This window comes from Heptranchias perlo, chromosome 8 (assembly GCF_035084215.1).
Source record: "Heptranchias perlo isolate sHepPer1 chromosome 8, sHepPer1.hap1, whole genome shotgun sequence".
NCBI classification, from domain to species: Eukaryota; Metazoa; Chordata; class Chondrichthyes; order Hexanchiformes; family Hexanchidae; genus Heptranchias; species Heptranchias perlo.
Window position 1 is genome coordinate 738,928 of NC_090332.1, and position 22,382 is coordinate 761,309.

The following is a 22,382-nucleotide window of genomic DNA, read 5'->3' on the forward strand; positions in this document are numbered from 1 at the left end:
GACTGTGACCTCCGGTTCTAGACTCACCAGCCAGGGAAAACATCCTCTTTGCATCTACGCTGTTGAGCCCTGTAAGAATTTTGTATGTTTCAATGAGATCACCTCTCATTCTTCTAAACTCGAGAATACAGGCCTAGTCTACTCAATCTCTCCTCATACAACAATCCCGCAGTCCCAGGAACCAGTCTGGTGAACCTTCGTTGCACTCCCTCTATGGCAAGTATATCCTTTCTTAGGTAAGGAGACCAAAATTGTACACAATACTCCAGGTGCAGACTCACCAAGGCTCTATATAATTGCAGTAAGATATCTTTACTCCTGTACTGAAATCCTCTTGAAATAAAGGCCAACATACCATTTGCCTTCCTAATTGCTTGCGGCAACTGCAGGGGTTCAGTCAGTGGACTGAGGGAACACACTCCGCTGAGTAAGTTACCTCAGTGTTCTCTTCCTTCCCTCGAACTTACCCCATTGATTTCGTTTTCCTTACTCTGGGATTGTATACTCTATTTTTTGGTATTTTTTTACCAGGCATTACACTCTCACTTGGCAATGGTTGGTTGATATGAATGGCAATAACTGGTTGAAATCTAACCCTAACCGCAGCGACAGATACTGGCCACACAGACACACATGCACGCACACACACAATTTATAAACAGGGCTTTAATTGTCCACCTGGACAAGGGAAAGGGAAATTGTTTGATCTGTGATAATCACCGAGGAAACCCTTTACTGGTCATTGCTGGAAAGATGCTCAAATGCTTTATTCACATTGCTGAAAAAATCCTACCAGACAGTCAATGTGGGTTCAGAAAGGAAGAGGCACAACTGATGTGATCTTCACAGCCGGACAGCTCCAAGAAAAATGTAGACCTCTACTGTGTCTTTGTTGACCTGACAAAGACATTCGATACACTCAGGAGAGGTCTCTGGAAAATCTTCTCCAAGTTTGGGTGTCCAGACTAATTCACTGATGGCTCGAGTGATGGAAGATGGGGAAAATTCTATCTCCTTCCCCGTGACAAGAGTGAGTTCTTGCACCATTGCTCTTCAGCGGTTTGTTTGCTGCTTTGCTTTTCGTGGCTTTCAATAATCTCGAAATTGGAGTCAGGATCAGATTCAGGACTGATGGGCAGCTCTTCAATCTTAGAAGACTATCAGCTAAGGAAGGAAGGAGGACTTGCATTTATATAGCGCCTTGTACAACCTCAGGATGTCCCAAAGCGCTTTACAGCCAATGAAGTACTTTTGAAGTGTAGTCACTGTTGTAATGTAGGAAACACGGCAACCAATTTACTCACAGCAGGATCCCACAGACAGCAATGTTGACCAGATCATCTGCTTTTGGCAATGTTGATTGAGGGTAAATATTGACCAGGTCAAAGCTAAAACAAAGGTACTGGAAGAACTTGTTGGTGGACTCCTATTTGCTGACTGTGCTCTTGTGGCCCACATCTTGTGATGATATGCAAACAAACAATCATGAACCACTTTACAACAGCTTGCCTGCAATTTAGCATGACCAGCAGCATTAAAGAGAAGGTGGTACTCTTTCAACCAGCCTAGGCAAGGATTACACTCCACCAATCATCAGTATCGGTGATCACATGCTTCAGGCTGTGGACAGATTCACCTACCTGGGCACCACCCTGTCTGGAGAAGTCCAGATCCATACAGAAGCATCCTGCAGAATCCCCAAAGCCAGCTTAGCTTTTGGCAAACTCCATGAGCACCTCTGGAACAAGAGAGGGATCAGCTTGCAGTCCAAGCTCAAAGTATACAGGGCTGCCGTTCTGACCACCCTGCTTTATGCCTGTGAAACTTGGACAATATAATCACGTCACATTATGAAACTGAATCACTTTCACCTAAGCTAGAAGGTGAATATTTAGGAGAGTGGCAGGGGAGTGGGATTGAGCTGCATGGCTCATGTGGAGAATAACTGAATGGACAAATGGCCTGTTTCTGTGCTGGGACATTCTACGATGGGCTGAATGGGCTGTTTCTTGGCTGGGACATTCTACGATGGGTCAAATGGGCTGTTTCTTGGCTGGGACATTCTACGATGGGCCGAATGGGCTGTTTCTTGGCTGGGACATTCTACGATGGGCCGAATGGGCTGTTTCTGGGCTGGGACATTCTACGATGGGCCGAATGGGCTGTTTCTGGGCTGGGACATTCTACGATGGGTCGAACAGCTTGTCCCTGTGCTGGAAAGAAAATGGAGCTTCATGTTTTTAGTTCTGACGCAGGGTCCCAGCTCAAACATCCTTCTCTCTTCTTTCATTTCAGATGTTAATTAACTGACTGTGTATTTCCAGCATTTTCACTTTTGAATCCTAACTTTTAAAACACTGAATTTGTAATGATCTTGACAGCGAGTACAATACACTGAAAGCTCTCTATCTGCAGTAAAATCTGTGCTCAGGCCTGAGTTGACATTGTGGTACTTGGATCCCTCTGCTGGACACAGCCTGGTTTACTAGTGGCTCAGGAGCAGAGAGTGAAGCATAGGAACAAACCAACATACGAAATTGACGGGCAAGAAAAGACCAGCTGGTCCATCAAGCCTGAGTTTTGATACTAAAGCTCCAAATTTAACCTAACTCGTCCGGCAGGATGTCAACGGAGCCTAAAACGGCTGTCCGACCCAAACCCTCCCCGTTCCCGCCAGGAGCCTTAGGTTAACATCGGGGCTTACTTTTGAATGAGGACACAGCACATCAAAAGAGTATTTTCATTGATTCAAAATAGATTTTTTTAAATGCTGGAAATACACAGTGGGTCCATCAACACATGGAAAGGGACTGTGTAGGGTTTCCACCCAATGTCTGTCTCTGTGGCTCCGTAGCACAGAGCTCCGGGTCACATATAAAGTTTCACTCCCTTTCCCATTAATTCCTAGGCATCCCAAGCTGTCAAAACTAAATGGAGCTTGGGGTTCTGATTTAGGATTTATTCACCAATGAAGGGACAGCGCTAAGAACAGCACCTTCCAAACCGCCAGGCCCACAAAACACACAGGGCAAGCCAGCGAGTGAAGATTATCAGCACACAGTGGGCTACAGTTGCCTAGTGAATGGCTGTATGTGACCCATGCTGCAGTTTGGACTCTCCTGTTGCAACCGTTGCAGGTGAAAGAGAGACTTGCCATTAGATGGCACCCCATCACACCTCTCAGAAATATCCCAAAAGCACCTCCCTCACAATGAATCGCTTTGTGGTACAGTCACTGTTGTCAAGTAAGCAAAGAATGAATGACCTGCCATACCGTTGTCACTGACACATCTGCTGTGAGCGGTTCTTTTCTGGTTATCTCCATGTTTTAGAGAAATGCTGTGCTGAAATAGTTCAGCCCAAGAATACTGATGACTCGAGTGACAGCCTAGGATGGTGTTGCTCTTTGATTGCTCTTCAATATATTAAGGTGATGTGAGCAAAAACTGGTACAATAACAAACCCAAATACACAGCACAACCCACACTGAAAACCCCGCACCCTCCTCGAGTCACCTCCAACTCTCCCCATCTCAGTCTCCCTACATAGCTGGTGTCATCAGCTAATGTATGGATATTACAGCAAGTAATATGGACTCCAACAAGTCAGTGCTCATCAGTGTGAAAAGCAGGGCAGACAGACACCTGGTCCCATCCCCTCTCCCACACAGCTCCACCCACCTATTGCCAGCTGCCTCCCACTGCCAGACCAGATTCGCTCCACACGCTAAGAATCTTAACCCTTTTCCAAAGCCGCAGATTTAGAACCTAACTAAATGCCTGTGAAAGGCAGGTATAAACTAGCTAGTGAGTCAGTGGATGGACAGCCCTCACTCACTGTGGAGTCAAGGGTGTAAGAGACAAAAGTGTGGCAGTAGAGCTGCTCACCCTGGTTTTCCGACATCTAGAGCCTGATGAACTGCAAGGAGCGGAACTTTCCCCATGATAAACAACATGACCTCTGATCTTTGATAGGCAGGTAAAGTGTTGGCAAAAGCACCTAAAGGAAAAGGAAGAAAAGTCTGAGGAGAAATAGCACATAACAGGAAATGGTGAACAGGCACAGCACAATCACGGGTCGGGCTACAGTCAGCAGTGATCACGGGTCGGGCTACAGTCAGCAGCGATCACGGGTCGGAATGATGGGCCAAATGGCTTCCTTCTGTGCCGTAACTTTCTATGATTCTATGTAGGGTACAGTCAGCAACAATCACAGGCACTGGAATAGTCAGCAATAACCAAACCAAGAGTGACATGGCAGCATCAGAAACAAGTGTGAGTGAGACAGCAGTGAATGAACCTGACAGTGAGACAGCCGGCACCGGCCGCACCGAGAGCGAGACAGCCGGCACCGGCCGCACCGAGAGCGAGACAGCCGGCACCGGCCGCACCGAGAGCGAGACAGCCGGCACCGGCCGCACCGAGAGCGAGACAGCCGGCACCGGCCGCACCGAGAGCGAGACAGCCGGCACCGGCCGCACCGAGAGCGAGACAGCCGGCACCGGCCGCACCGAGAGCGAGACAGCCGGCACCGGCCGCACCGAGAGCGAGACAGCCGGCACCGGCCGCACCGAGAGCGAGACAGCCGGCACCGGCCGCACCGAGAGCGAGACAGCCGGCACCGGCCGCACCGAGAGCGAGACAGCCGGCACCGGCCGCACCGAGAGCGAGACAGCCGGCACCGGCCGCACCGAGAGCGAGACAGCCGGCACCGGCCGCACCGAGAGCGAGACCCTGACCGTACAGAAAAGGTGTAATCGGTTACTGACGGGACAGAGGGGATTGTAATGAAGTGCCTCTTGTCTCAGGATGGCCAACACTTTGTGCTCTCGCAACCGATTCATACCAGTGAACCAAAATGTGGAGATGCCGGTGATGGACTGGGGTGGACAAATGTAAGGAGTCTTACAACACCAGGTTATAGTCCAACAGCTTTATTGGAATCACAAGCTTTCGGAGCTTTCCTCCTTCGTCACGAAGGGGTCTCAATAGCTCAACCATCATCCTTTGAAAGATAGCGAGACTGCTATGCAGAAGGAAGTACCGTAAATTGAAACAAACCATCCGGAGTGGCAAATGCCATTTTCTCCTGGGAAAGATGTATTTGCCAATAGCCCTTGGTTAGGTCCAACATGCAGATATATTTGGTTTTCTTAAACGTTCAAATAACTCAAATGGGAAAGGATGGGGGAATGGGACGAAGTGGAAAGATATTTCAGAGAGCTGGTACAGACATGATGGGCCAAATGGGAAAGGGTAGGGGAATGGGACTGTGGAAAGTTTTCAGCGAGCTGGTACAAGCACATTTGACTCCCTTCTGTGCTGTAAAATTCTATGGAGGAGTGTGTTTGCGGGTTCTCCCAATCTCCCACTGTGACTTTGGAAGAAAGTCACTGGTAACCCTGGAGAATTGGCATAAGTGGCTATTTCTTGTTGGTTCTGCTGTTTCTCTTCTGAGGGGAATGTCTGGTCTCTGCTCAGCCCCTAATAACGTGGTCTCAGCAGGGAGTCCTCCTTCTCTGAGGGGAATGTCTGGTCTATGCTTGGCATCTAATAAGATGGCATGGTTGAGATTGGGAAATCAGAGAGTTGAATCCATGCTAAGCCACTCCATTGGAATGCTAATGCACTTACCTGCCATGGCTCCCTGCATTCAATATAAATTGTGGAAAGTGGTGAGATTGGCCAGAGGTTCAGAATACTGCAGCTATCACTGGATGAAACAGAAAATATCCCACACGCCTGACCTAAGCTGCCCTCTCGGATAATCATATCGGATTGTTTACCTCCTTTTGGGAAGCTATGAATTCTAGGAAGCATCTCTACTTCAACAATGCTGTATGCCCTTCTAGGCTTAAATTATTTAATAGGGATGGGCAGTAAGTGCCGGCCTTGCCAGTGATGCCCACATGCCGAGAATGAATAAAAGGTTGAGATAGGTTAAGGCTCGAGGCTGTTTAACACTCACCAATGGTCTTGATGACGGCTTCCTGAAACACCCTCTCCTCGTGCTCTTTAATGATCTGGTTACTGATATTGGTGGTCGAATCATACTTGCCGGTGAGTTCGTAGTCAATGCTGAGGCGGAGATGTCGTAGTAGCGTGTTGAACACTTCCAGCACCGTAGGCCCTGAGTAAGGAGACAATACAGTAAATGTGCGCTGCATAATCCGAGGGGCAGCACATTGATAAAGGAGCAGCAATATCCTAGATGAGTCAGTGAGTTTGCAGCATGGAAGGGCTGTTGTGTGGAAATATTATTCAGATTATATGTTTTCTGAAAAGCGAGCCACATCACTGAAAAGGTTTCCATGGAAGCTGGAAGGTGTGCTCTTCACAAACATGGGCAGCCTTGTGACTGTGTGGGAAAGGCTAAAGGGTCACTAAATGATCACCATGCACCCAAAGTCAGGAAGCAGCTGTGAAAAGTGCAGCCATGTCTAGCATCACAGGTGAAGCAACATCATTCAGGGTATATCCTTCGTGTTAAACTTTTCCTCATTCATGTCAGTGATCCAGTGGATTTGACCTGCTCCATCCCTTCTTCCCCGGCAGGCCAGACACCAGGCTTCTAAGGAGCGGTGGCTCAGACAAAACCCTCCACTGCACCTCCCTCAGCATCACCTCCAAGGCTCTCTCGTTGAAGGGGACACTTCTCCCCCCTCCCTGGGCTCTTGCTGTATCCTAAGCTATCTCTTTCATGGCAATGAAGTTATAATTATGCTTGCTGCAGGAATTGCTGCTGCCCCTTCTAGGCAAAACAGTAGCTCTTTAAATCTGTTGCTGTGCCAGATATCCTGCCCTCCACAAGTGCCCAAGGCATGGCCCCTTCTATACCACCACGCACTAAAACATTATTTAAATCAGCACACCTCCTAGAATATTGTGAAATTTGCACTGTGTGCATCCAACAAGAGATGAAGCACTTCTGTCTGCTCCACCACTGCGCTGAGTAGGATATCAGTCCTATAATTGTCCTGCATCTTTCCTACACACAGGTTTACTCCAGTGAAAGACTAACTTTCAGGGGCATGACTTGACCACTGTGTCCAACTCTGGTCACCGAGACACAGGATAGTCACTCAAACTCTGCAAGAGGTGCACAGAAGAGCAGTGAGACTGCTCCTTAGTGCCAGAGGACTGAGTTATGAAGGAAAACTGGAGACAAGAGGCAGGATTTACCAGAGTTTTCCCGCCCATATGCTGGTGGACAGGCACCTGTCACACCACATCCCTGCCCATTGATTCACCTGATGTATTTTCCGGCATCATTTCCGTTAGACCGGGGAGCACCTGCCGGTGTGTTTAAATGAGGCAGTAACAAAATGATACTACCAATTGTCCGATTTTCCTGGATGGGCTGAGTGGCCTTCATCATGTGAATCTAATCTGTGACAGACAATCCAGCACTGCCCACCAACACAATAATTGCACTGTGTTCAACTAGTAATACAATATGATCTGTACAAGCCAACATGTGGAATGAGCAACAAGAAAAAGTCCTTCCTACCCACCTACAGATCCACCGGCTGCGATCACAGCAGACTCCGAGAGCACCTCCACAATCCCAGTGCGCACTTTGGCAGCGCTCTTACTGTTTGCATCCAGGTGGCCTACCAACTGCTGAATGACCAGGTGGGAATGCTGGGACTGCATGTGAGACAGAGAGAGTCATGAGTTGTGCCACTAGTGGAGGAGGGTGAGCTGGATTAACAACAAACTACTGAGATCATGTAAATCACCCTTTCTCCCCCACCTATAATGCAGCTTCAGAGTGCTGCTAACACTGGTTACTAAACCATTTCAGAGGCAGAAACATCAATCACTCTGGAGCGGTGGAATAACTGAAAGTCAGGGAGTGCACCCAGTAGCAAGACTTGGTGATCATTTCATTTCCAATTAATTGATGGTTTATGGATTGTTCCTGATAATCAATGGATGAGGGATCGTTGCTGATGATTCATGGATCAGAAATCATTTCTGGATAGTTCACTGATTAGAGATCATGTTTTTAAATTTGTGGATTGTGAATTGTCTGTGGTAATTTACCTCAGCGGGGACTATTTTTGATAATTGATGGACTGTAGATCGTTCCTGATAATTCACCAACTATTCCCCACAATCCAGAAGAAGACAAGTTTTTGAGTAAACCACATCGTGTCAGTTTAAAGTGATCTCAGGATAGATGTTCAGATGAAACTGATCCTATCAACTAAATGGTTTACCCAAAGACTTTGACAACTATCCAATTTGCATGGTCCATCCAATATGGGTTTATTTAAGGATTATCTAGAATGCTGCATAAGGAAGATTTAGTTTGACACTGTGTTAAAAGGATTGGATTAGCAGCACCACATGTGTCAAGGCATAATACATTAAGAGGATTAATTCCACACAAACCGACAGCACAGCCAACGGTAGCACATTCAAGCAAAGAGCCACTGTCTCCCCACTTTCCCAGGGAAATCCTGAAACAAGGTTAAAAAAGGAAGAAAGAATTTCTTATCGCGAGACAACACACTGAACCTCTTTGGCCCTGAAATGACACGTATGAACACAAAACTATAGTCTGAGACTCTTCTCTGCCCTTTGTTAGTGCAGATGTATCCCCGCTTACAATAAATGGGTTAACGTCCGCACTAAAACAGCAGGAGAGGAATTTCAGATAAATGCAGTGAGCTGTCCTCTGCTTGGATCTGACAATAACTGCAAGGTTTTTGGATTTTGGAATATGTCTTTATTATTTCCCTGATTTCCCCTCCTTAAAATGAAAGCAGCTCTCCATACGAATGAAAGAATTGTTGGGAACAGGGAAACAGCAATAAGTTCGATTATCCTATCCATATTCCAAGAATCAATGCCACCTACCCCCAGTCCCTTCTCACCACATCCCCCAGTCCCTTCTCACCACATCCCATAAGAACATAAGAAATAGGAGTAGGAGTGAGGCTATATGGCCCCTCGAGCCTGCTCCGCCATTCAATCAGATCATGGCTGATCTGCAACCTCAACTCCACTTTCCTGCCCATATCCCTTGATTCCCCTAGAGTCCAAAAATCTATCGATCTCAGCCTTGAATATACTCAACAACTGAGCATCCACAACCCTCTGGGGCAGAGAATTCCAAAGATTCACAACCCTCTGCGTGAAGAAATTCCTCCTCATCTCAGTCTTAAATGGTCAACCCCTTATCCTGAGACTATGCCCTCTAGTTCTAGATTCTCCAGCCAGGGGAAACAACCTCTCAGCCTCAACCCTGTCAAGCCCCCTCCGAATTTTATATGTTTCAATGAGATCAACACTCATTCTTCTAAACTCCAGAGAGTATAGGCCCATTCCACTCAACTTCTCCTCAAAGGACAACCCTCTCATCCCAGGAATTAATCCAGTTCATCTTTGTTGCACCGCCTCTAAGGCAAATATATCCTTCCTTAAATAAAGAGACCAAAACTGTACACAGTAGTCTTGATGTGGTCTCACCAAAGCCCTGTACAATTGTAGTAAGACTTCCTTACTCTTGTACTCCAACCCCCTTGCAATAAAGACCTACATAGTTAGGTCACAGCTTGAGTACTGCGCACAGTTCTGGTCACCACATTACAGGAAGGATGTAATTCCACCAGAGAGGGTGCAGAGCAAATTTACGAGGATGTTGCCAGGACTGGAGAATTTTAGCTATGATGACAGATTGGATAGGCTGGGGTTGTTTTCCTTGGAACAGAGAAGGCTGAGGGGTGATTAGATTGAGGTGTACAAAATTATGAGGGGCCTAGATAGAGTGGATAGGAAGGACCTATTTCCCTTAGTGGAGGGGTCAATAACCAGGGGGCATAGATTTAAAGTGATTGGTAGAAAGATTAGAGTGGAAATGAGGAAAAGTTTCCCACCAGAGGGTGGCGGGGGTCTGGAACTCACTGCCTCAAAGGATGGTAGAGGCAGAAGCCCTCAACTCATTTAAAAAGTACCTGGATGCGCACCTGAAGAGCCGTGACCTGCAGGGCTATGGACCAAATGTGGAAAAGTGGGATTAGGCTGGGTGGCTCGTTTCTCAGCCGGTGTGGACACAATGGGCCGAATGGCCTCCATCTGTGCCGTAAATTTTCTATGATTCTATGCCATTTGCCTTCCTAATTGTTTGCTGTATCTGTATGCTAACATTTTGTGTTTCTTGTAGCAGGACACCCAAGGCTCTCTGGACCAACATTTAATAGTTTCTCACCATTTAAAAAATATTCTGTTTTTCTATTCTTCCTACCAAAGTGAATAACCTCACATTTCTCATTACACTCCATCTACCACCTTCTTGCCCACTCACTTAACCTGTCTATATCCCTTTGCAGACTCTTTGTGTCCTCCTCACAGCTTACTTTCCTACCTAGCTTTGTATCGTCAGCAAACTTGAATACATTACACTCGGTCCCTTCATCCAAGTCATTAATATCGATTGTAAATAGCTGAGGCCCAAGCACCGATCCTTGTAGCACCCCACTAGTGGCCCGTTTATCCCTACTCTTTGTTTTCTGTCCGCTAACCAATCCCCTATCCATGTTAATATGTTACCCCCAACCCCATGAGCCCTTATCTTGCATAACAAACTTTTATGTGGCACCTTATCGAATGCTTTTTGAAAATCCAAATGTACTATATCCACTAGTTCCCCTTTATCTACCTTGTGAGTTACATCCTCAAAAAACTCTATAAATTTGTCAAACACGATTTCCCTTTCATAAAACCATGTTGACTCTGCCTAATCAAATTATGATGTTCTAAGTGCCCTGTTACCACTTCCTTAATAATGGATTCCAGCATTTTCCTGACGACTGATGTCAGGCTAACTGGCCTGTAGTTCCCTGTTTTCTCTCTCCCTCCTTTCTTGAATAGCAGGGTTACATTTGTTACCTTCCAATCCGCTGGGACCATTCTAGAATCTAGGGAATTTTGGAAGATCATAACCAATGCATCCACTATCTCTGCAGCCACCTCTTTTAGAACCCTCAGATGTAGGCCATCAGTCCCATTAGTTTCTCAAGTACTTTTTCTCTACTGATAATTACTTTAAGTTCCTCGCTCTCATTAGCCCCTTGGTTCCCCCCTATTTTTGGTTAACTTTTTGTGTCTTCTACTGTGAGGACAGATACAAAATACTTGTTTAACACATCTGCCATTTCCTGATTCCCCATTATAATTTCTCCTGTCTCAGCCTCTAGAGGACCAACATTTACTTTTGCTACTCTCTTCCTTTTTACATACTTGTAGAAGCTCTTACAATCCTTTTTTATATTTCTTGCTAGTTTACTATCATATTCTATTTTCTCTCTTTTTATCAATTTTTTGGTTGTCCTTTGCTGGTTTCTAAAACTCTCCCAATCCTCAGGCTTACTACTCTTCTTGGCAACATTATAGGCCTCTTCTTTTACTCTAATACTATCCTTAACTTCTTTAGTTAGCAATGGGTGGATCACTTTTCCCATGGAGTTTTTATTTGTCAATGGAATGTATATTTGTTGAGAATATTGAAATATTTCATTAAATGTTTGCCATTGCTTCTCAACCGTCATACCCTTTAATCTAATTTCCCAATCCACCTTAGCCAACTCGCCCCTCAGACCTATGTAATTGGCTTTATTTAAGTTTAAGACTCTAGTTATGGACTTAAGTATGTCACTCTCAAACTCAATGTGAAATTCTATCATATTATGATCACTCTTCCCCAGAGGATCCTTTACTGTGAGATTACTAATTAACCCTGTCTCACTACACAATACAAGATCTAAGATAGCCTAAAATCCTCCAGTCACTTCTCACCATATCCCTCAGTCCCTTCTCACCACATCCCCCAGTCCCTTCTCACCATATCCGCCAGTCCCTTCTCACCATATCCGCCAGTCCCTTTTCACCATATTCCCCCAGTCCCTTCTTACCATATCCGCCAGTCCCCTTTCACCACATCCCCCAGTCCCTTCTCACAATATCTCAGTCCCTTCTTGCCACATCGCCTCATTCATTTAGCATATCAACACCATGGCTAGAAGATTGGGGCAGAGACTGGTAATCTGTGACAAGTGGCTCACCTCCTGACTCCTCAAAGCCTCTCCACCATCGACAAGATTGGTTAGGAGTGTGATTGAATACCCACCACTGGATGGGTGCAACTGCAACAACACTTCAGAAGCTCAACACCATCCAAGACAGAACAGTTAGCTTGATCGGTCCCCCTGCCACTAGACTCAGTATGCAACCCCATCTACCATCAGCGCACTGTAGCTGCAGTATATATGAAATACCGGATGCACTGCAGCAACTCACCAAGGTAACTTCAACAGCACCGACCAGCCCCACAACCTCTACTACCAAGAAGGATAAGAGCAGCAATGTTGTAGGATCACCATCACCTCCAAGTTCTCTTCACATGCCACCTGACTTGGACATATATCACTGTTCCTTCATAGTCACTTGGTCAAAATGCCTAACACCAATGTAAGAGAACCATCAATGTAAGAACTGCAACTGTTCAAGAAGGCCCACCTCCTCAAAGCAACTAGGAATGGGCAATAAATGCAGCATTGATAAGTGTGGCCTACAAATAAAAATGTCCTCATTATGAGCCTGTGTCCCTGTATTTCCACCAACGCAGTGAACTCAGTTTAACAAATCCAACAAATATTTAATTAATCATTTGAACGGGGAGTAAACCAATGCATTACAAACAAACTGTCTTACCACAGGCTGACTGTGAACAGCACACCTATTGTACAGATCTACCACCCAGAAAGGTGAGGAGACAGGCTTAATCTGTTGAGTGTAATGGTGTTTTCCTGGTCCTAATACCGTAAACCAAGATGCTATGGTTTCTTCACTAATACTTGAATTATTACACAGGACTCAATAGGATTAACTGGCAAAACCCGAATATCAACACACTTACCTGAACAGAATACATGATGATCTTGAAGCATCGAACTGCAAACAGTTTTGGCTCCCAAAGTGAGTGGTTATCTAGGTGCCTGAGGAACAGATTACAAGGGTTTAATTACATTTACTGTCCCTTTAAAGAGGCCCAACCCAACCCCGTGTCACACATAACATCTGCCACAACAGGGTGGGTGACAGATCCACTTTTGTCTCCTTGCTTCTATTGTTCTCAAGCATTGTTGGGGGGGAATTGGGGGGGTGGGGTATGTATTAAGGCTCTGGAATACAGATTGGATGCAATTGTGCACCTGGGCTGTGGGAGGAGATTAAATGGGTGGGTAGAGTCCATGATAGAGGAGAGTGTACATGGGCTGTGGGAGGAGATTAAATGGGTGGGTAGAGTCCATGATAGGGGAGAGTGTACATGGGCTGTGGGAGGAGATTAAATGGGTGGGTAGAGTCCATGATAGGGGAGAGTGTACATGGACTGTGGAAGGAGATTAAATGGGTGGGTAGAGTCCATGATAGGGGAGAGTGTACATGGGCTGAGGGAGGAGATTAAATGGGTGGGTAGAGTCCATGATAGGGGAGAGTGTACATGGGCTGAGGGAGGAGATTAAATGGGTGGGTAGAGTCCATGATAGGGGAGAGTGTACATGGGCTGAGGGAGGAGATTAAATGGGTGGGTAGAGTCCATGATAGGGGAGAGTGTACATGGGCTGAGGGAGGAGATTAAATGGGTGGGTAGAGTCCATGATAGGGGAGAGTGTACATGGGCTGAGGGAGGAGATTAAATGGGTCCCTCAATGGGCCCATAGTTTTTTTCCATTCGGCGCTTTTGTATTTCCTTGTGGGCTAAAACATTGTTGATCAAATATCAGCTTCACTGGTGAACTGTTGATATCATCAAGTTCTAATTATAGATAAATTACCCAATCTGACTGACAAAACTCTTTCTATTCAACATTTTTTAAAGAAACGCATCACTTACATTAAAACCGGCTTGATGGCATTTTTGATATTTCCATATGCAGCTCGGCCCAGCAGCTCACGGAGACAACCTTCTGCCACAGCAGCAGGACTCTCCTTCTCCTTCTCAGTCGCTTGCAGTGGGGATGGAGAACGACTGAAAAGGTTTATTAAGGAGAATTAGAAATCATTAACTGGAACACAGCTGAAGGGATTTAAATCAAGGATGAGAGTTTTAAACTTGAGGGGTTGAGGACAAGGAACCAATGCAGGTTAGCGAGCAGAGGAGAGATGGGTGCAAGGGACTTGGTGTGCGATAATATACGAGTGGCAGAGTTTGAGATTTGCTGAAGGTTACAGAGCTCGGAGGATGGGAGGTCAGTCAGGAGAGCAATGGAGTAGTCATCTGGAGGTGAAAAGACATGGATGAAGGTTTCATCATAAGGGTACAGTAGCATAGTGGTTACGTTACTGGACTAGTAATCCGGAGTCATGAGTTCAAATCCCGCCATAGCAGTTGGGGAATTTAAATTCAATTAATTTAATTAAAAATAAAATCTGGAATAAAAAAACCTAGTATTAGTAATGGTGGCCATGAAACTACTGGATTGTTGTAAAAACCCATCTGGTTCACTGATGTCCTTTAGGGAAGGAAACCTGCTGTCCTTACCCGGTCTGGCCTATATGTGACTCCAGACCCACATAAATGTGGTTGATTCTTAATCGCCCTATGAAATATGGCACCCTAGCAAGCCACTCAGTTCTCAAGGGCAATTAGAGATGGGCAATAAATGCTGGCCTTGCCAGCGACGCCCACATCCCATGAACGAATAAAAAAAAAGCAGCAGATGAGCTGAGGCGTGGTGGAGAATGGCAATGTTACTGAGGTGGAGAAGATATGGGGTCGGAAGCTATGCTCAGGGCTGAATTGGCCACTGACATTGTGGCCAGGGAGGGTGATGGAATCTGTGGCTAGGGTATGGTGCTTTTGGCAGGCGATTTCAGATTCAGCACCAAAGAGCCAGAGGTGGCAGGAGGAGATGTTCCAGTCAGCAAACTGTGAATCATAGAATCAAACAGCACAAAAGGCGGCCATTCAGCCCATCCTGACTATGCCGGCTTCTTGAAGAGCTATCCAATTAGTCCCACTCCCCTGCCCTTTCTCCTTAGCCCTGCAAATTTTTCCTTTTCAAGTATTGATCCAATTCCCTTTTGAAAGTTACTACTGAATCTGTTTCTACCAGCCTTTCAGGCCGTGCATTCCAGATCATAATAACTCGCTGCCTGAAAAAGTTCTTCTCATCTCCCTTCTGGTTCTTTTGCCCATTACTTTAAATCTGTGTCCTCTGGTTACTAAACCTTCTGCCACTGGAAATGGTTTCTCCTTATTTCCTTTGAACACTTCTATCAAATCTCCCCTTAACCTTCTCTGCTGTAAGGAGAACAACCCCAGTTTCTCCAGTCTATCCACATAACTGAAGTCCCTCATCCCTGGTACCATTCTATTTTGTCTCCGTATTCACAAGGGAAAGGGATGATCTGGACGTAGTAGTTAAAGAGGAGAGGTGTGAAATATTGGATAAGGTAAACATAACAACAGAGGAAGTATTAGAGGGACTGGAATCCTTGAAAGTTGATAAGTCACCAGGGCCGGATGGATTGTTTCCTAGGCTGTTGAAGGAAGCCAGGGAGGAAATAGCAGATGCTCTGAGGATCATTTTCCAATCCTCACTAGATACAGGGGAGGTACCGGAGGACTGGAAGACTGCAAACGTAGTACCATTGTTTAAAAAGGGTACGAGGGAAAGGCCAAACAATTATAGGCCGGTCAGTCTTACCTCGGTGGTGGGCAAACTATTAGAATCAAAACTGAGAGATAGGATAAACTGTCACTTAGAAAGGCATGGCTTAATCAGGGATAGTCTGCATGGATTTGTTCAGGGAAGGTCATGCCTTACAAATCTGATTGAATTCTTTGAGGGAGCGACAAGGAGGATTGATGAGGGTAGTGCAGTGGATGTTGTCTACATGGATTTTAGTAAGGCATTTGACAAGGTCCCACATGGCAGACTGGTCAGAAAGGTAAAAGCCCATGGGATACAGGGAAATGTGGCGAATTGGATCCAAAATTGGCTCAGTAACAGGAAACAAAGGGTAAAAGTCGATGGATGTCTTTGCAAATGGAAATCTGTTTCCAGTGGTGTGCCACAGGGCTCAGTGTTGGGTCCCTTGCTGTTTGTGGTATATATTATTGATTTGGACTTGAATGTAGGGGACATGATTGGCAAATTTGCAGACGACACAAAAATTGGCCGTGTAGTTGATAGTGAAGAGGATAGCTGTAGACTCCAAGAAGATATCAATGGGTTGGTGGAGTGGGCGGAAAATTGGCAAATGGAGTTCAACCCGGAGAAGTGTGAGGTAATGCACTTAGGGAGGGCAGACAGTAAAAGGGAATACGCAGTAAACGGGAATATATTGAGAGGGCTAGAGGAAGTGAGAGACCTTGGAGTGCATGTGCACAAGTCCCTGAAGGTAGCAGTACAGGTAGATAAGATTGTGAAGAAGGAATGCTCTCCGTTATTAGTCGAGGTATAGAATACAAAAGCAGGGATGTAATGATGGAACTGAATAAAATGCTGGTAAGGCCACAGCTGGAGTATTGTGAGCAGTTCTGGTCACCACATTACAGGAAGGATGTAATTGCTCTGGAGAGAGTGCAGAGAAGATTTACAAGAATGTTGCCAGGGCTTGAAAATTGCAGCTACGAGGAGAGATTGGATAGGCTGGGGTTGTTCTCCTTGGAGCAGAGGAGGCTGAGGGGTGACTTGATTGAGGTGTACAAAATTATGAAGGGCCTAGATAGACAGGAAGTACCTGTTTCCCCTAGCGGAGAGTTCAAGAACTAGAGGACATAGATTTTAAGCTGATTGGCGGAAGGATTAGAGGGGACATGAGGAAAAGCTTTTTTACCCAGAGGGTGGTGGGTGTATGGAATTCGCTGCCCAAATTGGGGGTAGAGGCAGAGACTCTCAACTCTTTTAAAAAGTACCTGGACTTGCACCTAAAGTGCTGTAAGCTGCAGGGCTATGGACCGGGTGCTGGAAGGTGGGATTAAAATGGGCACCTGGTTGTTCTTCGAGCCGGCGTGGACATGTTGGGCCAAATGGCCCCCCTTCTGAGCTGTATCTTTTCTATGGTTATATGGTTCTATTCTAGTAAAATCTCGTCCGCACCCTCTCTAAGGCCTTGACATCCTTCCTGAAGTGTGGTGCCCAGAATTGGACGCAATACTCCAGATGATTCCTAACCAACGATTTATAAAACCTGTGGAAGAAAGTTGTTTGATGGTTTTCAAAAGTAATTTGACAGTTGTTGAATGGTTATCGAAGCCGCAAGAGTGGTTAATCCAGACCAGGGCTGTCTGGACGCCAGTCAGCGCTAACCACAAAATCAGGAAAGTGACACACAAGAACAGAACAGCAAACTTGTGCATGTCTCTCTCAGCTCGAACCCTCCTCAGTTAGCTGCTATCATCCGATAATCATTCATAGGGTAACTGGGCTCTGTCAGTGTGGCATAATAACGACAAAACATGTTTACCTATATAACCGTGACACAGCCCCTGAAAAAGCCCTTTAAATAATGGCTATGAAGGTTGATCACAACTGATTTCATTGTCACTCCAAGTCTTTGGGAGTTAAAGCTCCCCCAAGAGTTCAGTGAGTTTATTCAGTAAGCAACTGAGTAATACCGACCAGGAAGGTCCCAGGTTTAATCGGGGGGAGAGGGGGAGAAAGAAAGATAAAGAGATAAAGAGAGAGAGAAAGAGAGGGGAGGAGACAGGAGGGAAGGAACGCAATGGTTTACCTCTCCGCCTCCTCTGCTTGCTGCAAGTTGAAGAGGAGAGATGGGACAATTTTATCCATGTGCTGGGGTTCCCAGATGTTGGCCTGCAGCTCATCATTGACTGTCTTCCTCACCACACCCTGCAGACCCTTTATACCGGCCATACGGATCCTGATGGGAAGAATACAGCAAAAAGTACAAGAGATTCTGCCCCATGCAATGTGCTTTCTTAAAGACCAGTAGAGAGGGAGAGGGAGAGCAATTCTTCTACTCTTCCTTCATATCAAAAGTGCTTGTCTGAAGGAGGGAGCTCCCAGGATATCCCAGGAACTGCGCCCAATGTGCCATTATAAGGTTCAATTGAACTCTTGCCACCTGAGAACTGGCACGCATTCTATTTATAGAATCATAGAATAGAATCATAGAAGTTTCCAACATGTCCATGTCGCCCAGTTTATACCACTAAGCTAGTCCCAATTGCCTGCACTTGGCCCATATCCCTCTATACCCATCTTACCCATGTAACTGTCCAAATGCTTTTTAAAAGACAAAATTGTATACGCCTCTACTACTGCCTCTGGCAGCTCGTTCCAGACACTCACCACCCTTTGAGTGAAAAAATTGCCCCTCTGGACCCTTTTGTATCTCTCCCCTCTCACCTTAAATCTATGCCCCCTCGTTATAGACTCCCCTACCTTTGGGAAAAGATTTTGACTATCTACCTTATCTATGCCCCTCATTATTTTATAGACTTCCATAAGATCACCCCTAAACCTCCTACTCTCCAGGGAAAAAAGTCTCAGTCTATCCAACCTCTCCCTATAAGTCAAACCATCAAGTCCCGGTAGCATCCTAGTAAATCTTTTCTGCACTCGTTCTAGTTTAATAATATCCTTTCTATAATAGGGTGACCAGAACTGTACACAGTATTCCAAGTGTGGCCTTACTAATGTCTTGTACAACTTCAACAAGACATCCCAACTCCTGTATTCAATGTTCTGACCAATGAAACCAAGCATGCTGAATGCCTTCTTCACCACCCTATCCACCTGTGACTCCACTTTCAAGGTGCTATGAACCTGTACTCCTAGATCTCTTTGTTCTATAACTCTCCCCAACGCCCTACCATTAACGGAGTAGGTCCTGGCCCGATTCGATCTCCCAAAATGCATCACCTCACATTTATCTAAATTAAACTCCATCTGCCATTCATCGGCCCACTGGCCCAATTTATCAAGATCCCGTTGCAATCCTAGATAACCTTCTTCACTGTCCACAATGCCACCAATCTTGGTGTCATCTGCAAACTTACTAACCATGCCTCCTAAATTCTCATCCAAATCATTAATATAAATAACAAATAACAGCGGACCCAGCACCGATCCCTGAGGCACACCGCTGGTCACAGGCGTCCAGTTTGAAAAACAACCCTCTACAACCACCCTCTGTCTCCTGTCGTCAATCCAATTTTGTATCCAATTGGCTACCTCACCTTGGATCCCGTGAGATTCAACCTTATGTAACAACCTACCATGCGGTACCTTGTCAAAGGCTTTGCCATTGAAAAGGCCCCAGTAGCAGCCTGGCCTAAAGTAATCGATCCTAGAGGAGATGGATTATCTTAATCATAGAATCATAGAAAGGTTATAGCACGGAAGGAGGCCATTCGGCCCATCGAGTCTACGCCGGCTCTGTGCAAGAGCAATCCAGCTAGTCCCACTCCCCCACCCTATCCTCGTAGCCCTGCAAATTTTTCACTTTCAAGTACTTATCCAGTTCCCTTTTGAAGGTCATGATTGAATCTGTCTCCACCATCCCCTCGGGCAGTGCATTCCAGATCCTAACCACTCGCTGTGTAAAAAGGTTTCTCCTCATGCCCTCTGGTTCTTGACCCTTCCGCCAATCGGAACAGTTTCTCTCTATCTACTCTGTCTAGACCTTTCATGATTTTAAATACTTCTATCAAATCTCCTCGCAACCTTCTATGTTCCAAGGAGAACAACCCCAGGTTCTCCACTCTATCCATGTAACTAAAGTCCCTCATCCCTGGAATCATTCTAGTAAATCTCTTCTGCACCTTCTCTAAGGCCTTCACATCTTTCCTAAAGTGTGGTTCCCAGAACTGGACACAATACTCCAGTTAAAGGTTCATCATGACTTCCTTACTTTTGTGCTCTATCCCTCTATTTATAAAGTCCAGGATCCAGTATGCTTTTTTAACTGCTTTCTCAACCTGCCCTGCCACCCTCAACGATTTGTGCACATATACCCCCAGGTCTCTGTTCCTGTACCCCTTTTGGAAGTATGCCTTCTAGTTTATATCGCCTCTCCTCGTTCTTCCTACCGAAATGTATCACTTCGCATTTTTCTGCGTTAAATTTCATCTGCCACGTGTCCACCCATGCCACCAGCCTGTCTATATCCTCTTGAAGTCTATCACTAACCTCTTCACTGTTCACTACCCCTCCAAGTTTTGTGTCATCTGCAAATTTTGAAATTGTGTCCTGTACACTCAAGTCCAAGTCATTAATATATATCAAGAAAAGCAGTGGTCCCAGTACTGACCCCTGGGCAACACCACTGTACAGCTCCTCCAGTCTGAAAAACAACCATTCACCATTACTCTCTGTTTCCTGTTACGTAGCCAATTCTGTATCCATGTTGCTACTGCCCCTTTTATTCCATTGGCTGCAATCTTTTTGATAAGCCTACCATGCGGTACTTTATCAAACGCCTTTTGGATGTCCATATACACCACATTAACCGCACTGCCCTCATCTACCCTCTCTGTTACCTCATCAAAAAACTCTATCAGGTTAATTAAACACGATTTGCCTTTAACAAATCCATGCTGGCTTTCCCTAATCAATCCACACTTATCCAAGTGACTGTTAATTCTGTCTAATGACTGTTTAATTATAAAACAAGCTGGCATTTCTTGCTGCCCTTGGGTAGGATCCTGGTCACCTTAGCGGAGCGGCTGTGGGTGGATCAGGGAAGGTCTCGGCAGCTTGCTCCACCTAGGTAGGTGACTCCACGCCTACAATTTGGGACAGGGTTGACATCCTTCACTGTGGGCATACAGGTCCCACTCCACCGCACTTCCACCAACGGAGTGGGGCCAATGGAACTTCAGTCCCATAATATAGCTATAAAATGGTCAGCCAAAGCAAGTCGAGACCATTCTCTTCAGTAATCATTAGCTGCTCTTGAGAATCCCCAACTCAGACAATAGGAGAGAGGCTGAGGATCATCCCACAAGCTGCTGCGTGGCGCCGTGATCATATAGTGGTTTGTACTCTGCGTTGTGGTTGCAGCAACCTTGGTTCAAATCCAAGTCATGACACAGCTTGTTTGGGGTATGGGATTTGGGCGGGAAAGTGGAGTTGAGGTCGAAGATCAGCCATGATCTTACTGAATGCCAGAGCAGGCTTAAGAGGCCGTATGGCCGACTCCTGCTCCTATTTCTTATGTTCTTACAACGCCCTGTACATTAAATAATGCTGGATGTCTACTCACTTAGTCCTGTCTGTAGCATCGTCATGTCCAGAGTGGCACATTTCACTAAACCGGGACACGAAGAAGTCATAGCTTCGGTGATATGATGGGGTGTCCTCTTCGATGTTTGCAAACTTTATGAACTGTAGGAAAGAAAACTTCCTATTTGGTAAAATAGATTCCACACCAATCAAAAGAGCACTGCTGTCTTCGTTCCCCACTCTCTTGTCCTGAATGCTTCACTCCCTCCCAGTGGCTCACATGGTGGGTGAGATAGTGGCCTTGGAAAAGGTTCAGAGGAGAGCTACAAGAATGATCCCTAGCTTGAAGAACTTTAGTTACTCAGATAGGCTTACAGAGCTGGGTCTATTTAATTTAGAGACACATAGACTTGGAGGAGAACTGATAGAGGTTTATAAAATAATGAAAGGGCTAGATTGCATCCCTATTGATAATTATTCCAGTTGAACAGATTGATGAGGACCAGGGGACATGCACTTAAACTACGCAGAATTAGGAATAGACTGGGTCTTAGGCGGCTCTTCTTTTCCCAGAGAGCAGTGAGCCTCTGGTTACATTGCTGGCTGGTGTGGTGTATGCTGACTCTTTGCACACCTTCAAGAGGGAGCTGGACCGTTTCTTGGCTGGGGCAGAGATCACATCATATAAAGGGAAGTGGAATAACATTTAATGTATGCATGGTCAATGTGATCTCCTGGACTGGTTTTGATTGCCTGAGGGGGTCGGAGAGGAATTTTCCAGATTTTTCCCCCCTTATTGGCCCTGGGTTTTTCTGTTTATTTTGCCTCTCCCAGGAGATTCCAAACCTGCAGGGGGTTAGGAAGGGTCTAGTCAGGATGCTCCAGTCAGGATGCTCCAGGCATCATGAGTGGGGCAGGCTTCATGGACCAGCTTTACCTGTCCATCATTTTCGTATGTTTGTATGTCTCCATCTTATTATCCACTCCCTCCCCGGGTCTCCATCTTATGGCTATGGGGAAAGAGATGGGGAGTGGGACTAATTGGACAGCTCTTTCAAAGTGCCACCACAGGCACGATGGGCTGAATGGTCTCATTCTCTGCTGTATGATTCTATGATTATTCTCCACTCTTTCCTAATATCCCAATCTTAATTTTCAATTTCTGCCTGTGTCT

The 22,382-nt window shown here is 45.8% G+C and overlaps 1 protein-coding gene across 1 annotated transcript in view; it reads right to left on the minus strand.

Annotated features, from left to right (window-relative positions):
- The window catches only part of LOC137324322 (protein EFR3 homolog B-like), a 100,586-nt gene that overhangs the window by 46,956 nt on the left and 31,248 nt on the right, over positions 1-22,382 (minus strand). The window contains exons 5-11 of the mRNA XM_067988470.1: positions 21,249-21,370; positions 17,751-17,900; positions 13,903-14,037; positions 12,925-13,003; positions 7,514-7,649; positions 5,968-6,129; positions 3,888-3,999 (exon numbers count right to left, since the gene is read on the minus strand). Of these exons, the coding sequence (XP_067844571.1) occupies positions 3,888-3,999; positions 5,968-6,129; positions 7,514-7,649; positions 12,925-13,003; positions 13,903-14,037; positions 17,751-17,900; positions 21,249-21,370 (896 nt within the window). The remainder of the gene's footprint in view (positions 1-3,887; positions 4,000-5,967; positions 6,130-7,513; positions 7,650-12,924; positions 13,004-13,902; positions 14,038-17,750; positions 17,901-21,248; positions 21,371-22,382) is intronic.